This window comes from Leucoraja erinacea, chromosome 16 (assembly GCF_028641065.1).
Source record: "Leucoraja erinacea ecotype New England chromosome 16, Leri_hhj_1, whole genome shotgun sequence".
Classification (NCBI taxonomy): Eukaryota; Metazoa; Chordata; class Chondrichthyes; order Rajiformes; family Rajidae; genus Leucoraja; species Leucoraja erinaceus.
The window spans coordinates 6378226-6397927 of record NC_073392.1 but is presented as its reverse complement, the minus strand read 5'-3'; the positions used below and the strand labels follow the sequence as shown (position 1 = coordinate 6397927).

The 19702-nt window shown below is 46.2% G+C and overlaps 1 protein-coding gene across 1 annotated transcript in view; it reads left to right on the top strand.

Moving 5' to 3' along the window:
* LOC129704497 (A disintegrin and metalloproteinase with thrombospondin motifs 9-like) overlaps positions 1-19702 on the top strand; it is a 180426-nt gene that overhangs the window by 89109 nt on the left and 71615 nt on the right. Inside the window, exons 17-27 of the mRNA XM_055647616.1 lie at positions 5809-5975; positions 6086-6215; positions 6382-6508; positions 8104-8314; positions 9620-9784; positions 10478-10642; positions 12645-12764; positions 14686-14784; positions 15060-15227; positions 16703-16954; positions 17611-17772. Coding sequence (XP_055503591.1) covers positions 5809-5975; positions 6086-6215; positions 6382-6508; positions 8104-8314; positions 9620-9784; positions 10478-10642; positions 12645-12764; positions 14686-14784; positions 15060-15227; positions 16703-16954; positions 17611-17772 — 1766 coding nt within the window. The remainder of the gene's footprint in view (positions 1-5808; positions 5976-6085; positions 6216-6381; positions 6509-8103; positions 8315-9619; positions 9785-10477; positions 10643-12644; positions 12765-14685; positions 14785-15059; positions 15228-16702; positions 16955-17610; positions 17773-19702) is intronic.

Here is a 19702-nt window from a genome sequence, read left to right as displayed (position 1 = left end):
CTTCAGTGCAATTCGAAGGGTTAATGCATTACTGGTAGACAAAACACTCTTTTGTCCTTTGGAGCTTCTCGTTCATTCTTGCTTGCTTCTCAGACTGGAGTCTGCCTGCGGTTACTGAAGCTGTTATATTGTTATTGCCTGTCTTTGGTCCGCTTCTGTGAAGCATGGGGCAGTGGTGATACTGTCTTTGATGTTGGAGGAGGGAGGAACATCGAAGGAGGCAATGAAGCACAGACAACGTGGGATCGAGAGAAGGAGGAGAGGCAGAGCAACGAACAGAGCTCCTGAAACCAGTTACAATGCTCCTTTACACCTAGACAATAAACAATAGGTGCAGGCGTAGGCTATTCAGCCCTTCGAGCCAGCACCGCCATTCAATGTGATCATCCACAATCAGTATCCTGTTCCTGTCTTCTCCCCATCTCCCCTGACTCCGCTATCTTTAAGAGCCCTATCTAATTCTCTCTTGAAAGTATCCAGAGAACCTGCCTCCACTGAGGCAGAGAATTCCACAGATTCACAACTCTCTGTGTGGAAAAAGTGTTTCCTCCTCTCCGTTCTAAATGGCTTACCCCTTATTCTTCTTGTAGACTATAGTTATACAGTACAGAATCAGGCCCTTCGGCCCACCGAGTCCGCGCGGTCCGTGCGAGTAACCTGTACACGAGCACTATCCTACACACGAGGGACAATTTACAATTTTACTGAAGCCAATCAACGTACAAACCCGCACGTCTTTGGAATGTGGGAGGAAACCGGAGCACCCGGAGAAAACCCACGTGGTCACAGGGAGAACGTGGAAACTCCGTGCAAACAGCACCCATTGTCAAGATCAAACCTGGGTTCTCTGGCGCTTTGCGGCAGCCACTCTACCGCTGCGCCGCCATGATTAGTCTTACTGTTGTATCGCAACATCTATCAATGGTTGGTTCTGTATATACCAGACATGGTATTGGACTATGGTACTAGGGTCTCTGGCGCTGTGAGGCAGCAACTCCACCCCTGCTCCACTGTGTTGTCCTAAAAGTCGTTCTTATTCTTTTTGAGCAAAAGTCACCATGGGTCCATGCAGGGGAGTCTTTGTTCTGCATTCTTAACAGATTGCCTTCCGTATCTCTCGGCCATGCCAATTTATAGACAAGCGTTGATAATTGCAAAACTCAATTTATGTGAGGAGTGCTGTGCTCTCTTTCACACACTGGAGCCTAGATTCTCACACTCCCTTTCCCACACCAAGTCCCTGATTCCCACATGCTCTTTCACGCACTGCGACTCCAGTTCCCACACCTCCCATCATCTGTTTAAAATGGAACTGCAGATGCTGGAAAATCGAAGGTACACAAAAATGCTGGAGAAACTCAGCGGGTGCAGCAGCATCTATGGAGCGAAGGAGATAACAGCCTGAAGAAGGGTTTTGGCCCGAAACGTTGCCTATCTCCTTCGCTGCATAGATGCTGCTGCACCCGCTGAGTTTCTCCAGCATTTTTGTCTACCTCCCTTCATGTACCTGATTCCCTCATAAACCTTACGTGAGTTTAGTTTAGTTTAGAGATACAATGCCGAAACAGGCCTTTCGATCCACCGAGTCCGCGCCGACCAGCGATCCCCGCACACTGACACTATCCTACACACACTGGGGGCAATTTTACATTCACAGAAGCCAAATTAACCTACAAACCTTGTTCGTTTTTGGATAGTGGGAGGAAACTGGAGAAGCTGGTGATAACTCACGCAGGCCATGGGGAGAAATTGTACAAACTCCGTACAGACAGCACCCGTAGTCGGGATCGAACCCAAGTCTTTACTGCAACTCTACCGTTGCACCACCGTGTCGCCCATATAAGAGTTATAACAGCTGTCATCCAATTCACATGCTTCAATGCCAATTGCTAAGTCTAGCTTAAATCCTTGGTAATTCTCAACCACAGTCTAAAGGGATCTGAACAAAGAAGTTTGATTTCCTTCCATTGGCAATAGCTTGCACTTGGTGGGATATAAACCATTGATGTTATCAGTTCATTAGAGGTAGAACATTTTAGGTGGAATAAAATCACCAGTTTCACGTTAAGGTGATGTATAACCCGACTACGGGTGCTGTCCGTATGGAGTTTTGTAGCTCAAGAGAAAGCTAGATAGGGCTCTTAAATATAGTGGAGTCAGGGGATATGGGGAGAAAGCAGGAACAGGGTACTGATTGGGGATGATCAGCCATGATCACATTAAATGGCGGTGCTGGCTCGAAGGGCCGAACGGCCTACTCCTGCACCTATTGTCTATTGTCTATTGACTCCAAAGGCCATGCAGGTTTGTAGGTTAATTGACTTGGTATAAATGTAAAATTGTCCCCAGTGCCGACTGTGCTTATACACGGCGATAGTCTTGCGGATCTGCGTGCAAAAATACACACGACAATGAAGAAACCATTGAACCTCTGAAGCTGCATCAGGACTGAAGTTGTCAACATGGCGGAGGGCATGAGAAGTTTCCAGGATGTAGGAAGAACAGGGCTAGATGAGGGAAGTTATTGAGTTGTTCCCAGCAGTTTGTCTAGCTTCAGATTCCAGCATCTGTAGTCTTTGTGTCTCCACATTATGGTTATGTTGACAATGGATTGAATCTCTTCTGATGGTCTACTGGATGATGGAACACCATTTGGCAACTTGGTATCTGAGTATACATATTGATTTCTCCAAACCTCAAGTAACCCTTGTTTTCCCTCTTTCCATCCCACCCCCACTAGTTTCACTGTCCTCCTGATTAATTTTACTGTTTGTATACCTCGTTGTCACCTTCCCCTCAGCCAACAGTGAATTATTCTACATTGCCTTGTTCGTCATCTGCTTTGATCTGTCCTTTTCACACCTTACATGCTCTTTGTGCCCTTCCATATCTCTAGTCTCCCTCTCCCGAAAAAAATCACCCGTTCCTTCTCTCCAGAGATGCTGCCTGTATCGCTGAGTTACTCCAGCATTTTGTGTCTATCTTCAGTGGAAACCGGTGTTTCCTTGTCCGTATTTACAAGTGTTCCCCATGTCCGTATTTAATTGAGCATGGATCTGATGCACAACTTCACGAGCAGCTTGTAGACACAAGGAACTGCAGGTGCTGGTTTGCCAAAAAAGGACTCAAAGTGCTGGAGTAACACAGCGGACGAGGCAACATCTCTGGAGACCAGGGATAGGTGACCCTTCCACAGATTCAAAAACGTTGCCCGCTTGTCAGGGTAACATCCTCAGAAACAACTTGAATGAAAAGATGTGTAAGATGAATCTGCAGATGCTTCTTTACACCGAAGATAGACACAAAATGCTGGAGTAACTTAGCAGGTCAGGCAGCGTCTCCAGAGAAAATAGACAATAGATGCAGGAGTAGGCCATTTGGCCCTTCGAGCCAGCACCGCCATTCAATGTGATCATGGCTGATCATCCCCAATCAGTACCCCGTTCCTGCCTTCTCCCCATATCCAGAGAACCTGCCTCCACCGCCCTCTGAGGCAGAGAATTCCACAGACTCATCGCTCTCTGTGAGAAAAAGTGTTTCCTTGTCTCCGTTCTAAATGGCTTACTCCTTATTCTCAAACTGTGGCCCCTGGTTCTGGACTCCCCCAACATCGGAGAATGTTTATTGCCTCTCTCATGTCCAAGCCCTTAACAATCTTGTATGTTTCAAAGGAATAGTAAAATATGTTTCAAAGGAATCTGAGTAAAAGGAATAGGTAATCAAATAACTCTTGATCATCACATGTACCGGGATACAGTGAAAAGCCTTTGTTGCGTGCTAACCAGTCATCGATGATTACAATCGATCCATTTACAGTGTATAATACATGATAAGGGAATAACGTTTAGTGCAAGGTTAAGCCAGCAAAGTCCGATCAAGGATAGTCCGAGGGTCACCAAAAAGGTAGATAGTAGTTCAGCACTGCGCTCTGGTTGTGGTGGGATGATTCAGTTGCCTGATAACAGCTGGGGGGGAAAAACTGTGCCTGAATCATTTTCACACTTCTATACCTTTTGCCCAAGGGGTGAGGGGAGAAGAGGGAGAGGCCGGGGTGCGACTCGTCCTTGATTATGCTGCCGGCCTTGCCGAGGCAGCGTGAGGTGTAGACGGAGCCAATAGAAGGGAGGTTGGATTGTGTGGTGGTCTGGGCTGCCTCCAAAATTGATTAGGCTGTGATTTCTTGCGGCCTTAGACGGTGTCCTCACGTGTGCAATACTAAGCGAGAAGTGTATATTCATTTTAAGCTCTTGGTTATAAAAGGTAAACATTTGTTACGGTGAACAGAGTAACAGCTATTTAACAGTTTCACGGGAATGTGACAGATCGTAAATTCCTGTAGCGTATCTTTGCCTTCTGTCCTACAGAATACATTGGCATCATTGGCAACTCTATGTTAAATAACCGTGTTTTGATTTTACGCTTCAAACACTTGGCTCTGTCTGATTCAGTCCATTAGCTTTGAGCACCGTACAAATGGGTGCATTCAGAGGATGTAACGTCTTGCATTTGGGTTCTAATGTTCACAGATCTATTTTGTACATCATCCGATGGCTTTTTTTTAAAAAAAAACAAAAATGCAGTTGTTCCACTTTGGGTTCAGACTGGATGAAAGAAAAGGAATTAATACGGGAGTGAAAAGACAAGGAAACTTTCTCAAATGCAGGAAACGGAGTAAATAATCACATAAGTGAGAAGTCGTGCCGTCAATTCCTGCTTCTTTCAAGTCATTTTGGCAAAAGGCTTTCAAATCCTGCAGGACTATCGTAGACAAAGTGTGATGTGGAGAGGGTGTTTCCACTGGTGGGAGAGTCTAGGACCAGAGGTCACAGCCTCAGAATTAAAGGGGGCTCTTTTAGAAAGGAGGTGAGGAGGAACTTCTTTAGTCAGAGGGTAGTTAATCTGTGGTATACAAAAATGCTGGAGAAACTCAGCGGGTGCAGCAGCATCTATGGAGCGAAGGAAATAGGCAACGTTTCGGGCCAAAATCCTTCTGTGGAACTCATTGCCACAGAGGGTTGTGGAGGCCAAGTCGGTGGATATTTTGAAGGCAGTGATAGACAAATTCTTGATTAGAACGGGTGCCAAGGGTTATGGGGAGAAGGCAGGTAAATGGGATTAGAAGGCAGAGATCAGCCATGGTGGAGTGGACTCGATGGGCCGAATGGCCTAATTCTGCTCCTATAACTTGTGAACTTCTGAGTTTGTAACTTGGTTAACCCTATGTTCCTTATTTCTGATAAGGTAAAGTATATAACTCAGGAATAGTGGACAATATTCTATTTGCTCTTAGACTCATAGTCATAGAGTGATATAGTGTGGAAACAGGCCCTTCGGCCCAACTTGCCAACACCGGCCAACATGTCCCAGCTACACTAGTCGTATCCCTTGATTCTGTTCGCCTTAAGAGATATCTAACTGGTTGAATAAGAGGCTGGTTTGTGTGAAGGTCTGAGCTGCATCCACAACTCCCTGCAGTTTGAGTTTAGTTTATTGTCACGTGTACCGAGGTACAGTGAAAAACCTTTGTTGCGTGCTAACCAGTCAGCGGAAAGACAATAAATGACTGCAGTCGAGCCGTCCACAGTGTACAGATACAGGATAAACGGAATAATGTTTCGTGCAAGATAAAATCTGATCAAAGACAGTTTCTTGCTGTTTTGGGTAGAGCTGTCGTGCACATTGGAAAATTAAAATCTACAAAAAGGATTTACGTTAAAACGTCCTAAAAGTTAGAAGGAAAACCTGATATTTTTTGTGTATTTTGTAGCTATTCAGTGACGTGTTCTCCTTCAAATTGTCTTTCCCCAGCTTTGGCGAACAGTCGAGGAGAATTTCTCTTGAATGGAGACTTTGTGGTCAGCATGTTTAAAAGGGAAATCAAGGTGAGAGGAGCGATGATAGAATACAGTGGGTCAGATAACGGAGTGGAAAGGATCAACTGTACGGATCGGATTGGAGAGGAGCTGATCGTTCAGGTAAGATCACGAGCAAGGCCTAATTCCCGGCCTAATTTTCCTTTGTGTTGTAGAGGTCCTTCCACAAAAAGGTGTTTAGTTTTCTTTAATGTTGCACTTTTATACACAAGGTTTTGTCTGTGGGCAACCTGTACAATCCCGATGTGCGATATTCGTTCAACATTCCCATTGAAGACAAGGCTCAGCGCTTTTATTGGGACCAGTTTGGCCCTTGGCAAGATTGCAACAGGCTTTGTCAAGGTAAGGACACTGCCTGTGATGGCAGAACAGCACCTCCTCACCCCCGGCATCCGTCGCCTTCGATCGCGGCCTCCTCTCCCCGTGACCAGCCCGAAATCGTGGCGACAAGATCTTTCTGCACAAGCTATCGCTGTTGGCTATCACTGTTTGTCTTTCTTTTAAACAGGTGAAAGGAAGAGGAGACCGATTTGTACCAGAGAGAGCGATCGCCTTGTTGTCTCTGATCAGAGATGTGATCAAATGCCTCGCCCCGCTCCAGTTACCGAATCATGCAACGCAGAGTGCGAAATACGGTACAAAACAGTCAAATGTTATTACTAGGTGTTATTATATTTCCATTTAAAATCCGCTTTATTAATTTTTTGCCTATTAATTATGCAAGTTTTAATAAGCCAATATTAAAATTTCCACAATTAATTATTTGGCTCCTAATTATGAAATATTAAAATCCAGCCAATATAAAAAATTGCCCAAATAATTATTTGGCTCTTAAGTATGCAAGTTATAAGCTAATATAAAAATTTGTACAATTAATTATTTGGCTATTGATTAGGCAAGTTTTAATAGGTAAATATTAAAATTTGCCAATTAATTATTTGGCTCTTAATAATGCAAGTTTTACTAGTAATAGGTAAAAATTAAAATTTACACAATTAATTATTTGGCTAAGATTATGCTAGTTTTAATAAGCAAATATTAAAACATGCATAAATAATTATTTGTTTGTTAACTATGCAAGTTTTACCTTGGCATGTATTAAAACCTGCGTTGTTATTATTAAGTAGAAACAAGGAACTGTAATGCAATTGCTAGTGGGACAACATTGAACTAGTGTGAATGGCTGATCGCTGGTCAGCATGGACTTAGTTGGCCCAAGGGTCTGTTTCCATGCTGTATCTCTAAACCAAATAAGCTATAGAATGGCGACCAGAACTGCACAATTGTGGCAGATAAATATCGCAATCAATTGATTTTAACGGCTGCAAATGTACAAAAACAATGAGCAAGGAACGATACCAAAGATAGGCATAAAATGCTGGAGAGAAGGAATGGGTGACTTTTGGGTCGAGGCCCTTCTTCAAAGTTCAAAAGGTCACCCATTCCTTCTTTAAAACCCTGTCCCACGGTACGAGTTCATTCCAAGAGCTCCCCCGAGTTTGCCCTGATTCGAACTCGGAGATTTACGGTGATTGCCACTCGTCGGTACTCGGGGCTCTCGTGGACATTTGTCAACATGTTGAAAAATCTTCACGAGTCTTCCCGTGCTTACTTGCCGTTAGCGAGTCTTCCCGAGTGCCTGCCGTTAGCGTTACAAGCCGCTAAGACACGTCCCCGAGCTCCGACGTACCCGCTACTTTCATTCTCCGTGCTTACCACGAGTTTGATTTTTTTTAACTCGGGGAGCTCTTGGAATGAACTCATACCGTGGGACAGGTTTATTAGTATATATGGAGAAGGCAGGAGAATGGGGATAGGAGGGAGATATGGATCAGTCATGATTGAATGGCGGAGTAGACTTGATGGGCCAAATGGCTTAATTCTGCTCTTGTCACTTATGATCTTGCGATTTCATGATCTTCTCTACAGAGATGCTACCTGTCCAGCTGAGTTACCCCAGCATTTTGTGTCTGTCTTCAGTTTAGACCAGCATCTGCTGTTCCTTCCTCCACAAGATACTCTCCCAGCATGTTATTTATTTTACTCTTACAGTCATAAGTTTCACAAATGGTGAAACATAGAAACATAGAAAACAGGTGCAGGAGTAGGCCATTCGGCCCTTCGAGCCTGCACCGCCATTCAATGTGATCATGGCTGATCATCCAACTCAGTATTCTGTATCCTGAAGCTGCAAGGTGATTAATAAACTCTGCTTAATGCTCTGGTACAGATGGCACATTGCCAGGAAAAGTGAATGTACCGCCCAGTGTGGGCCGGGCTACAGAACCTTGGACATCTACTGCGCAAAATATAGTCGGCCGGAAGGGAAGACAGAAAAGATCGATGAGAGGTACTGCAGCTACCAAGTGAAACCGGACAACAAGGAGGCCTGTCGTGGAGACTGCAACGCAGGAGGGTGGCAATACTCATCATGGTCTGAGGTCAGTGATCCCCTGGGTTTCCTCCTCTATGGAGACTGCCTCTACACTAACAAGTCAAGTAATCCTGGCACAAGAATCAATGGCATTTAATGTTTTGTTAGACCAGTCACACTAGTCCCACCTGCCCACGTTTGGCCCAAATCCCTCCAAACCTGTCCGATCCATGCACCTGTCTAAATGTTTCTTAAACATTGCGGAAGTCTTAAAAACTTATACTTAAATTTTGGAAAAATACATCCATACCAACGGTTAAAATGTGGATTTCAAACATGTCGGAAACCTCACATCTTGAAGAAATGAGACTCCTCCTAACAGACAAAGCAAAGACCAATTCTAAACGATTTGGTCTCCATTCATCGACTTCTTACAAGCAACATAATCGTAGAAATTAACTATTTCAGGATCAGGTGAAGGATGGTCAAGAATAATAAATAGCTATCTCTCCTTCAATCGCCTGTTTTCTATTTTTTTTCTCTCTCTATTTTCTCTCTGTTCTCCTTCTTCTCACTTTTCGATATCACACACTTCTCTTTCTCTACTATTCTTTTTCTTTTCTTTTCTTGCTAAAAAAAAAAAAAAAAAAGTTGTACATAAAATGTAATATGTCAATATATATTAGGTATCTACAAGGTACCACATTATTGTACTTAAAATCAAAAATATAAAAAAATAAAATTAAAAAAAAACATTGTGGAAGTTGACTACCTCCTCCGGCAGCTCGTTCCGTACACCCAGACTGAATGAGCGAATGAATACTGTATTGTCACATGTGAGGAGTCACAGTGAGATTCTTTGTTTTGCGTAGCCAAGGTATGCAAATAGTCGCTACCTAAAGGGCGTGGACAAAGTTACCGAGCTTTGTCCTCCTTTGCTCCCACCACCCCTTGTGTGAAAACTCTCACAATGCAATAGGTTCGTGCAGGATTCAAGTGCTGCTTATTGAGAGGCATTTGCATTATGGGACCCTCAGGTTCCTATAGAATGTTTGCCCCCCCCCCCACCTCACCTTAAACCTACGTCCTCTGGTTTCTTAATTGTTGCGATAGTTCCCGCCTCAACAACCTCCTCTGGTAGCTCATTCCATATATCCATCACCCTCTGTGTGGATGAAGTCGTCTCCCCCCCCCCCCCCCCCCCCACTTTAAACCTACAGTATACCCTCTGGTCCCTCTATTCCCCTACTCTGGGCAAGAGACTCTGTGCGTATACCCGATCTATTCCTCTCGTGATTCCTCCCCCTCTGGTCCTCCTACATCCTGTGGTTTCCTCAAGTTAATTTAACCTTTTGTTTCTGCGCCCACAAAGTGTTCTAAGAGTTGCGGCAGTGGCACGAGGAGACGGGGTGCTGTTTGCGTCAACGTCATGGGCACGGTCCTTGGAGACAGCACGTGCAGTCAACAGGAGAAGATGATCGTCCAACGATGCAAAGAGTACATGTGTCCCGTCTGGAAAACCGGAGAATGGTCTGAGGTTGGTCACATTGTATATTTCTCCTTGGAAGTATTATTTGGAAAAGCAAAGACCTTTTGAGAGTCACAGAGGGATACAGTGTGGAAACAGGCCCTTCGGCCCAACTGGCCCACACTGGCCAACAATGTCCCAGCTAGGAGGTTGCAGGTGGTTGCCGGAGGTTGCAGGTAGTGGAAGCAGGTAGGGAGACTGACAAAAACCTCCGGGAACTGCACGGAAACCTTGGGTGGGGCGCAAAGTCTCCAGAGGTTTCCGTTCAGGTTTCCTATGTGGGACAGGGGCATTACAGCGCTAGAGACCCGGGTTCAATCCCGACTATGGGTGCTGTCTGTACGGAGTTTGCACGTTCTCCCCTTGACTACGTGGGGTTTTTTCCCAAGATCTTCGGTTTCCTCCCACACTCCAAAGACGTACAGGTTTGTAGATTAATTGGCTTGGTATAAGTGTAAATTGCTCTTAGTGTGTGTGGGATAGTGTTAGTGTACGGAGATCGCTGGCCGGCGTGGACTCGGTGGGCTGAAGGGCCTGTTTCCGCGCTGTATCTCTGAACTAAACCAAACAAATGTTTTGACTGTACCTCGGTACACGCGGCAATAAACTAAACTAATCTGAAATAAACGAGAGAAAATATCACAAACTACTAATGTAAAAGAATTTCACGTTTGTGCTGATTTAAACTGGTGTCCATTGCAGTGCTTGGTGACGTGCGGGAAGGGATTCAAGCATCGTCAGGTTTGGTGCCAAGTTGGAGAGGAGCAGCTGGATAATGGGTTTTGTAACTCTGCGACCAAGCCCGAGTCAGCCCAGCCTTGTCAACAGCAGGAGTGTGCAGCGTGGCAAGTGGGGCCATGGGGACAGGTACGCTTTCATCTTTCATTTAACCTCCATGCTTCATGTTCAGTCGGCGCCCTTTATGTGGCCACTCTTTGCATACCTTGGGAAGAATTTCGCTGCGACTGGTCAGACGTGACAATAACATATTAGTTCTTTGATGATGATCATTTTTATTCATTCACTGGGTGCTTTCTGTTGTATGTTTGTTTGTATGCTGTCTGTAAGGGGAAGCATAGTGGTGCTCCAGTACTGACTTAAAGATAAGTGGCACGGTGGCGCAGCGGTAGAGTTGCTGCCTTACAGGCACCAGAGACCCAGGTTCGATCCCGACAATGGGTGCTGCCTGTACGGAGTTTGTACGTTCTCCCCGTGACCTGCGAGGGTTTCCTCCAATATCTTCGGTTTCCTCCCACACTCCAAAGATGTACAGGTTTGCAGGTTAATTGGCTTGGTATAAATGTAAATTGTTCCTAGTGTGTGTAGGACAGTGTTAGTGTGCGGAGATCGCTGGTGGACCGTATGGGCTTGATTCCGCGCTGTATCTCTAAACCAGACTGAAAATAAGCATAGCTGAAGAGCTGGGGCAGCGGAATATAATATTTATAAGACGCATTATTTTAGTCAAATGTGATTGCACTGAGAACTGAAAACAGATGACATCATCAGGAGGGGCGCAGCGGTAGAGTTGCTGCCTCACAGCGCCGGAGACTCTGGTTCGATCCTGACTACGGGCGCTGTCTGTACCAAGTTTGTACGTTCTCCCCGTGACCGCATGGGTTTTCTCCGGGTGCTCCGGTTTCATCCCACATCCCAAAGACGGGGGGATTTGCAGTTTAATTGGCCCCATGTGTGTCGGAAGTGGGACAACATGGAACTAGTATGAACGGGTGATCGATGGTCGGCATGGACTCGCTGGGCCGAAGGGCCTGTTTCCATGCTGTATCTCCAAAATTGCTAGAATTGTTGCCTTACAGCGCCATGCCCCTCATCCTTGATTAGCAAGTTTAGGTTAATTTACTTGAGTTAGAGAGACAGCGCGGAAACAGGCCCTTCGGCCCACCAAGTCCGCACCGTCCAGCCATCCCTGCGCACTAACACTGCCCCACACACACACTGGGGGCAATTGACACTTACACCTAGCCAATTAACCTACCAACCTGTACGTCTTTGGAGTGTGAGAGGAAACATAGAAACATAGAAATTAGGTGCAGGAGTAGGCCATTCGGCCCTTCGAGCCTGCACCGCCATTCAATATGATCATGGCTGATCATCCAACTCAGTATCCCGTACCTGCCTTCTCTCCATGCCCTCTGATCCCCTTAGCCACAAGGGCCACATCCAACTCCCTCTTAAATATAGCCAATGAACTGGCCTCGACTACCCTCTGTGGCAGAGAGTTCCAGAGATTCACCACTCTCTGTGTGAAAAAAGTTCTTCTCATCTCAGTCTTAAAGGATTTCCCCCTTATCCTTAAGCTGTGACCCCTTGTCCTGGACTTCCCTAACATCGGGAGCAATCTTCCTGCATCTAGCCTGTCCAACCCCTTAAGAATTTTGTAAGTTTCTATAAGATCCCCTCTCAGTCTCCTAAATTCTAGAGAGTATAAACCAAGTCTATCCAGTCTTTCTTCATAAGACAGTCCTGACATCCCAGGAATCAGTCTGGTGAACCTTCTCTGCTCTCCCTCTATGGCAAGAATGTCCTTCCTACCAACAAAGCGAGGATCTCGGGGAAAACCCACGCAGGTCACGGGGAGAACGTACCAGCACCGTACAGACTGCACCCGTAGTCGGGATCGAACCCGGGTCTTTGGCGCTGTAAGGCAGCAGGTTTCCCGCTGCACCGCCATGCCACCCAAGTGCATGGAACTATCCTACTGAGGATGGGAAAGGTTTGGAGGGATGTGGGCCAAATGCGGATTAGCCAAGATGGGGCACCTTGGTGGACATGGCCGGGTTGGGCCGAAGGGCCTGTTTCCATGCTGCATGGCTCTTTGACTCTAATTGTAAATGTGTTCTGATTACAGTGCACAACCACGTGCGGGAATGGCTATCAGATGCGGGCTGTTCGATGCATTGCTGGGTCGTATGGCACAGTGGTCAATGACAATGAATGCAACGCTGCTACCAGGCCCAGAGATACCCAGGCAAGTCCGCACCATCGCCAGAATGTCAAAGCAATCGGGCAGCATCTCTGGAGGATAAACACAAGACGCTGGAATAACTCGAGGGGGTTATGTTTCAGTTTCAGTTTAGTTTATTGTTACATGTACCGAGGTACAGTGAAAAGCTTTTGGTGCGTGCTATCCAGTCAGCAGAAAGACAATACATGATTACAATCGAGCCGTTTACGGTGCAGGCCAAGTCAACGGATATTTCTAAGGATGAGATAGATAGATTCTTGATTGGTACGGGTCAGGGGTTATGGGGAGAAGGCAGGAGAATGGAGTTAGGACGGAGAGATAGATCAGCCATGATTGAATGGCAGAGTAGACTCGATGGGCCGAATGGCCTAATTCTGCTCCTGTCACTTATCGGGTCAGGCAGCATCTCTGGAGAAAAGGAATAGGTGATGTTTCGGGTCGAGGCCCTTCTTCAGACTGAGAGTCAGGTAAAATGGAAATGAGAAATATAGGTGGAAAATTGAACAAATAAATGAAAGATACGCAAAAAGAAGCGATGATCAAGGAAAGGTGGAGCCCACAATGGTCCATTGTTGCCTGTGGGGTAGGTGACAACGGGTTATGGGGGCAGTGGAACTGAACAGGACGACAGTGAAACTAGTACAAGGACAAAGGTGGGGGAGGGACATCTGTGGAGGACATGGGTAGGTGACGTTTCAGCTTTAACTCTAGAGGGCCTGTCTTAGGCGACCTTTTAGGTGAGTGCACGAAAGTGCGCTTGTCTCATGATCGCCACATGTTCGCTGGTGATCTCTGGTGAGTCTCCTTCATTGGACACGAGGAGTTCCCGCATTCTGGGAACTAGTCGCGGCCTCAATATGGTCGCTGCTAATTATTCAACATGTTGCCATGGAGAAAATTGGTCGCCATGGAGAAAATCGATACTTTTGGCGTCGTAAGTGCAGTGGCCGTGGGGTCGCCATGTAGTTGAGTTGAAGTAGCCGCAGGTAGTTTTAGTTCATCGCCTTTGCTGACCGGGCATTTTAATTGGCTCATTGGGGGAAAAAAACCGTAAGCACGAGTTTTCAGAACCAAGGAAAACCGACCGATAATGTTAAATGGCCGCTAAACTTCACAGCTATACACTGTGCTAGCCGTCCTAACCTTCCTGTTCATCGCGGTGTGTGTCTGTATTAACATGCATTTGCACCGTGTGAATTTCAGACAGCGCTCCCCCGCTTTCGCTGCCCCCTGCCTTTGCGATATGTGTGTGTGTGTGTGTGTGTCTTGACAGTCACTGTTCCAGTTCCTGGTTTTTCAGCAAGTGCCAGGAGCTTGACACTCACCGGCAGTCCGCTGAAAAATCGCCTAAGTGGGACAGGCCCTGAAAGAATTGTCCCAACCCAACACGCTGCCAGTCGGCATCATCTGCAGATGCTGCCTGACCCGTTGAGATTTTATTTTTTCTAAAGTAAACTTTATTCAGAATAGAAATCACATGCAAAACAAACCCAATGCAAAAACTCTTTGCATCGTCTCAGTGTCTTGACGTTGACTAGGTGGTAGCTTGTCGTGGGGGGTAGAGTCCAGTCGCCTATGACAGTCGCCAGCAGTCGCCTAAAATATTGCCTAAGTGGGACAGGCCCTTTAGGAATAGAAACATAGAATGATAGAAAATAGTTGCAGGAGTAGACCATTCGGCCCTTCGAGCCACATCTGCCATTCAATATGATCATGGCTGATAATCCAAAATCAGTGCCCCGTTCCTGCTTTCTCCCCATATCCCTTGATTCCGTCAGCCCCAAGAGCTAAATCTAACTTTCTCTTGAATACATACAGTACATTTCTCTTGAATGAAAATCAAACTTTTTGAAAGATAATTGGTTTTAATGGAAAGATGGAAAAGGCTTCCTTTTACCTTCAGCCGCATGTTTTTATGTTGTAGGACTGTGAAATAACTCCTTGCCCCGATGCACATCCAGAGGAAAGAATACCGAATCAGATGGCCTACACAACGAAGTGGAGATTTGGATCGTGGACTCCTGTAAATTTATTTGATTTTCCTATTAACGTTAAATAACACATTTATTAAATAAAGTGACACATGAACACATAATAACTAATTTATGATATTGATAGTGAATTAATATCAATACTGTTTATTTATTCTCGTTATAAATTAACGTTAACTTGCCATTCTAAAAAGTAGCTTTGTTTAAAGTTGGAGTGAATGTCAATTGACAACCAAATATCAATAACTTTTCTTATTAATATTAATAGTCATTGCCATTAACATTAATGATCCTTCCCATTCAACAGTGTTCGGCCACCTGTGGTAAGGGAACGAAGGAACGCTACGTTAGTTGTCGAGATCTTCATGGAGCGGTGGCGGATGAGTCCGCTTGCTTGCATCTCCCCAAGCCCCCATCCCGAGAGGAATGTCTTGTTACCCCTTGTGGTCGCTGGAAAACCCGTGAGTGGACACAGGTTAGAAAATTCCTCCTGAACGTTCCTGCAGCTGCTCAACCAAATTCCAATCCAGTTTAAATTTTAGGTCTGAAGAAGGACCTGAAACGTCACCCATTCCTTCTCTCTAGAGATGCAGCCCGTCCCGCTGGGTTACGCCAGAATTTTGGGTCCATCTTCGGGGTAAACCAGCATCTGCAATCCCTTCCTACAAATTTTAGTTTATTTTGAGTTTAGATAGACAGCACGGAAACAGGCCCTTCGGCCCTTCGAGTCTGCACTGGCCAGCAATCCCCGCACATTAACATTAACACACACACACACACACACACACACACACACACACACACACACACACACACACACACACACACACACACACACACACACACACACACACACAACACACACACACACACCAATTTACACTAATACCAAGCCAATTACCTACAATCCTGTACGTCTTTGGAGTGTGGGAGGAAACCGAAGATCTCGGAGAAATCCCACGCAGGTCACGGGGATAACTGTACAGACAGCACCCGTAGTCAGGATCGAACCCGGGTCTCCGGTGCTGCAAGTGCTGTAAGGCAATAAATCTACCGCTGTTCCATCGTAGTGAGATGAGTTGCAATTTCATTTTCCACATTCTACCTGTTCCATTTTTCAGCGCAGTATATGATTTTACCAAAACCCAGATTTAATTAAAAGATATTTTCTTCCCACAATAAACATTCCTTGCCTGTAACAATGACGGCTCAGGGAGTAGATGATACAAATCTCAATGTCTACTCTGCACAGAATATCACAGTGCGGGGTGGCAGGCATTACATTTGGAAAAATATCGTAGATACCATGTCAAACGCTCTTCACAGCTCATGAAAACACACGCTCAATCAAAGACAGGTTGGGGACAAAGCAGAACACTTGGCTCCAAGTGCTGCTGCCTTCTTCACACGGGTAAAGACGTTTTACAAAAATTATTCCAGGAATGAGTGGGTTAGCATATGATGAGCTTTTGGCAGCACTGGGCCTCTACTCACTGGAGTTTAGAAGGTTGAAGGGGGACCTCATTGAAACTTACAGAATAATGAAAGGCATAGATAGAGTGGGTGTGGAAAGGATGTTTCCACTGGTGGGAGAGTCCAGGACCAGAGGTCATAGCCTCAGAATTAAAGGGCGCTCTTTTAGAAAGGAGGTGAGGAGGAACTTCTTTAGTCAGAGAGTAGTTAATCTGTGGAACTCATTGCCACAGAGGGCTGTAGAGGTCAGGTCAGTGGATATTTTAAAGGCAGAGATAGACAAATTCTTGATTAGAACGGGTGTCAAAGGTTATGGGGAGAAGGCAGGAAAATGGGATTGGGAGGCAGAGATCAGCCATGATTGAATGGAGGAGTCGACTGGATGGGCCGAATGGCCTAATTCTACACCTATAACTTGTGAGCTTGCGAAACCAAGTGGTGTCATGCATTTGTGTCCTCTTGTTTTACCCCATGCAGTGTTCAGTGACGTGTGGCCAAGGCAAGGCGACCCGCCAGGTGATCTGCATGAACTACAAGAGCCAGGTGATTGGCGAGAGTGAGTGTGACCCGGACGACCAGCCCAGGATCGAGCAGGAGTGCTCCATGCCATCGTGCAGCCAGCGACACAACGGCTACCTCTTCCCCCGGCCCAAGATGCTGCCCACACACGGGGACCCCGACTACACCCAGCTCCGCGGCAGTCAGTGGAGAACCGGCCCCTGGGGAGCGGTACGTAGCCCTTCCTCACAGACACCAGCAACTGCTGATGTTGCTTACAGAGTCACAGAGTGATACAGTGTGGAAACGGGCCCCGTTCCTGCCTTCTCCCCATATCCCCTGACTCCGCTAGCTTTAAGAGCCCTATCTAACTCTTGAAAGCATCCAGAGAATTGGCTCTATCTAACTCTCTCTTGAAAGTAATCCAGAGAACCGGCCTCCACAGCCCTCTGAGGCAGAGAATCCCACAGACTCACAACTCTCTGTGTGAAAAAGTGTTTCCTTGTCTGTTGTTTACAATAGACAATAGGTACAGGAGTAGACCATTCGGCCCTTCGAACCAGCACCGCCATTCAATGTGATCATGACTGATCATCCACAATCAGTACCCCGTTCCTGCCTTCTCCCCATATCCCCTGACTCTGCTATCTTTAAGAGCCCTATCTAACTCTCTCTTGAAAGTATCCAGAGAATTGGCCTCCACTGCCCTCTGAGGTACAGAGGTACAGTGAAAGCATGTTGGCCGGTGTGGTCGAATTGGGTCGAGCGCGCCTGCTTCCACGCTGTGTCACTCTGAGTCTCTGACTGTAATTACCATTGTGACTTGGGCAAGGAGCGGACCTGCCTTCTAATTGTGGCTCAGCTTCTGGCCTTGCGTGTGTCTGCAGTGTTCGAGTACGTGCGCGGGAGGGTTCCAGCGGCGCGTGGTCGTCTGCCAGGATGAGGATGGGTACGACGCCAACAATTGCGCGGAGCAGGCCAAGCCTGTGGAGATGAGGTCATGCGAGTCTGGACCTTGCCCGCAGTGGATCTACGGCAACTGGGGAGAGGTACGTTTCACCGTCACCGTCACCGCTCGCCCTTTCTTCCTTGGTTAGAAGACATATGGCAAATCCTGCATTGATCTAAAATAAATGATCTGCTGACCATGTAGATTTTTTAAAACTCCACAAGTCCTGTACAGGCTTCCTAGCTATTATCATTCATTGCAAAAAATACCTGGATTTGTTAGAATGATTTGTAATCCAGCACTTTGCTTTTAATAAATCGGCTATATAAAATGTGGGGTGATAATCCCAATGCTCGAGACTCATACAGCACGGAAACAGGACCACCTTCTCCACACAGACCAACGTGCCCCATCTACACTTGCCCACCTTACCATGTATCCCTCTAAACCTTTGTGTAGGAGCGAACTGCAGATGCTGGTTTACACCGTAGATGGATACAAAATGCTGGAGCAACTCAACGGGTCAGGATGCATCTCTGGAGGAAAGGAATAAGTGACGTTTTGGGTCAAGACCCTTCTTTAGACTCTCAACCAGAAACATCACCCGTTGCTGCCCGACCTGCTGAGTTACTCCAGCATTTTGTATCTACCTTCCTTCTAAACCTTTCCTATACGAGTACCTGTCGATGTATCTTTTCAATGCTACTGATAATACCTGCCTCAACTACCTCCTCTGGCAGCTCATTCCCTATGGCCAGCAATCTCGGTGAGAAAAAAGTTGTCCCTCAGATCCCTGTTAAATCTTTTCCCATCTCACCTTGTCATATTCCCGTATCTTGCCAATTACCATTTAATTGACAATAGACGATAGGTGCAGGAGTAGGCCATTCGGCCCTTCGAGCCAGCAGCGCCATTCAATGTGATCACGGCTGATCAATCCCAATCAGTACCCCGTTCCTGCCTTCTCCCCATATCCCCTGACTCCACTATCTTTAAGAGCCCTATCTAGCTCTCTCTTGAACGTATCCTGAGAACCGACCTCCACCTGCTTCAATGTGCTTCAAAGGCAGAAAATTCCACACTCACAACTCTCTGTGAGAAAAAGTGTTTCCTCGTCTCCGTTCTAAATGGCTTACCCCTTATTCTTAAACTGTGGCCCCTGGTCCTGGACTCCCCCAACATCGGGAACATGTTTCCTGCCTCTAGCGTGTCCAAATCCTTATATGTTTCAATGAGATTTCCTCTCATCCTTCTAAACTCCAGAGTGTACAAGCCCAGCCGCTCCATTCTCTCAGCATATGACAGCCCCGCCATCCCTGGAATTAACCTTGTAAACCTACGCTGCACTCCCTCAATAGCAAGATCAGCTGGATTGCCATGAAGATCGATCGGACATTGGTCATCTCTGTAATGTTTTTATTACCACATTTCCTGGCGATCCCAGTGGAACAATGGGATCTCCTGTGTCTTCCCGGTGTCTTTCTCATCACCTTGGCAATATTCCTTCTTGTCTGCATCTTTCCCTTCTGGACCACCTGTTTCTTCACCTCCGACCTCCCCCTAACAGTAGGATCAGATTTCTCCGATCGACTACTGTTGCCTGACACATTCTTCTCTCCAGTCCGTAAAACAGAATTAAGTTTCCACGGACAATGTCTATTCACAGTTTGCGCACACCGGTTTTACGCCGCCCGCGAACCTTGAAGTCACTTTTCAATTTGTTATTTCCGAAAGGCGTTTTATTATTTTTGGGGGGATTTCTAAAGGGGAGTTTCTGCAAGTTTGTTCATCTTTCAATTTCCCTCTGATTTGTGTTCCATCCTTCCCCTCCCCTTCCCAGCTTTCCCACAGCCCACTGTCTCCGCCTCTTCCTTTCTTCTTCCCACCCCCCCACATCGGTCTGAAGAAGGGTCTCGACCCGAAACGTCACCTGTTCCTTCGCTCCATAGCATGCTGCCTCACCCGCTGAGTTTCTCCAGCATTTTTGTTTACATTTGTTGCAAAGTCATAGAAACATAGAAACATAGAAA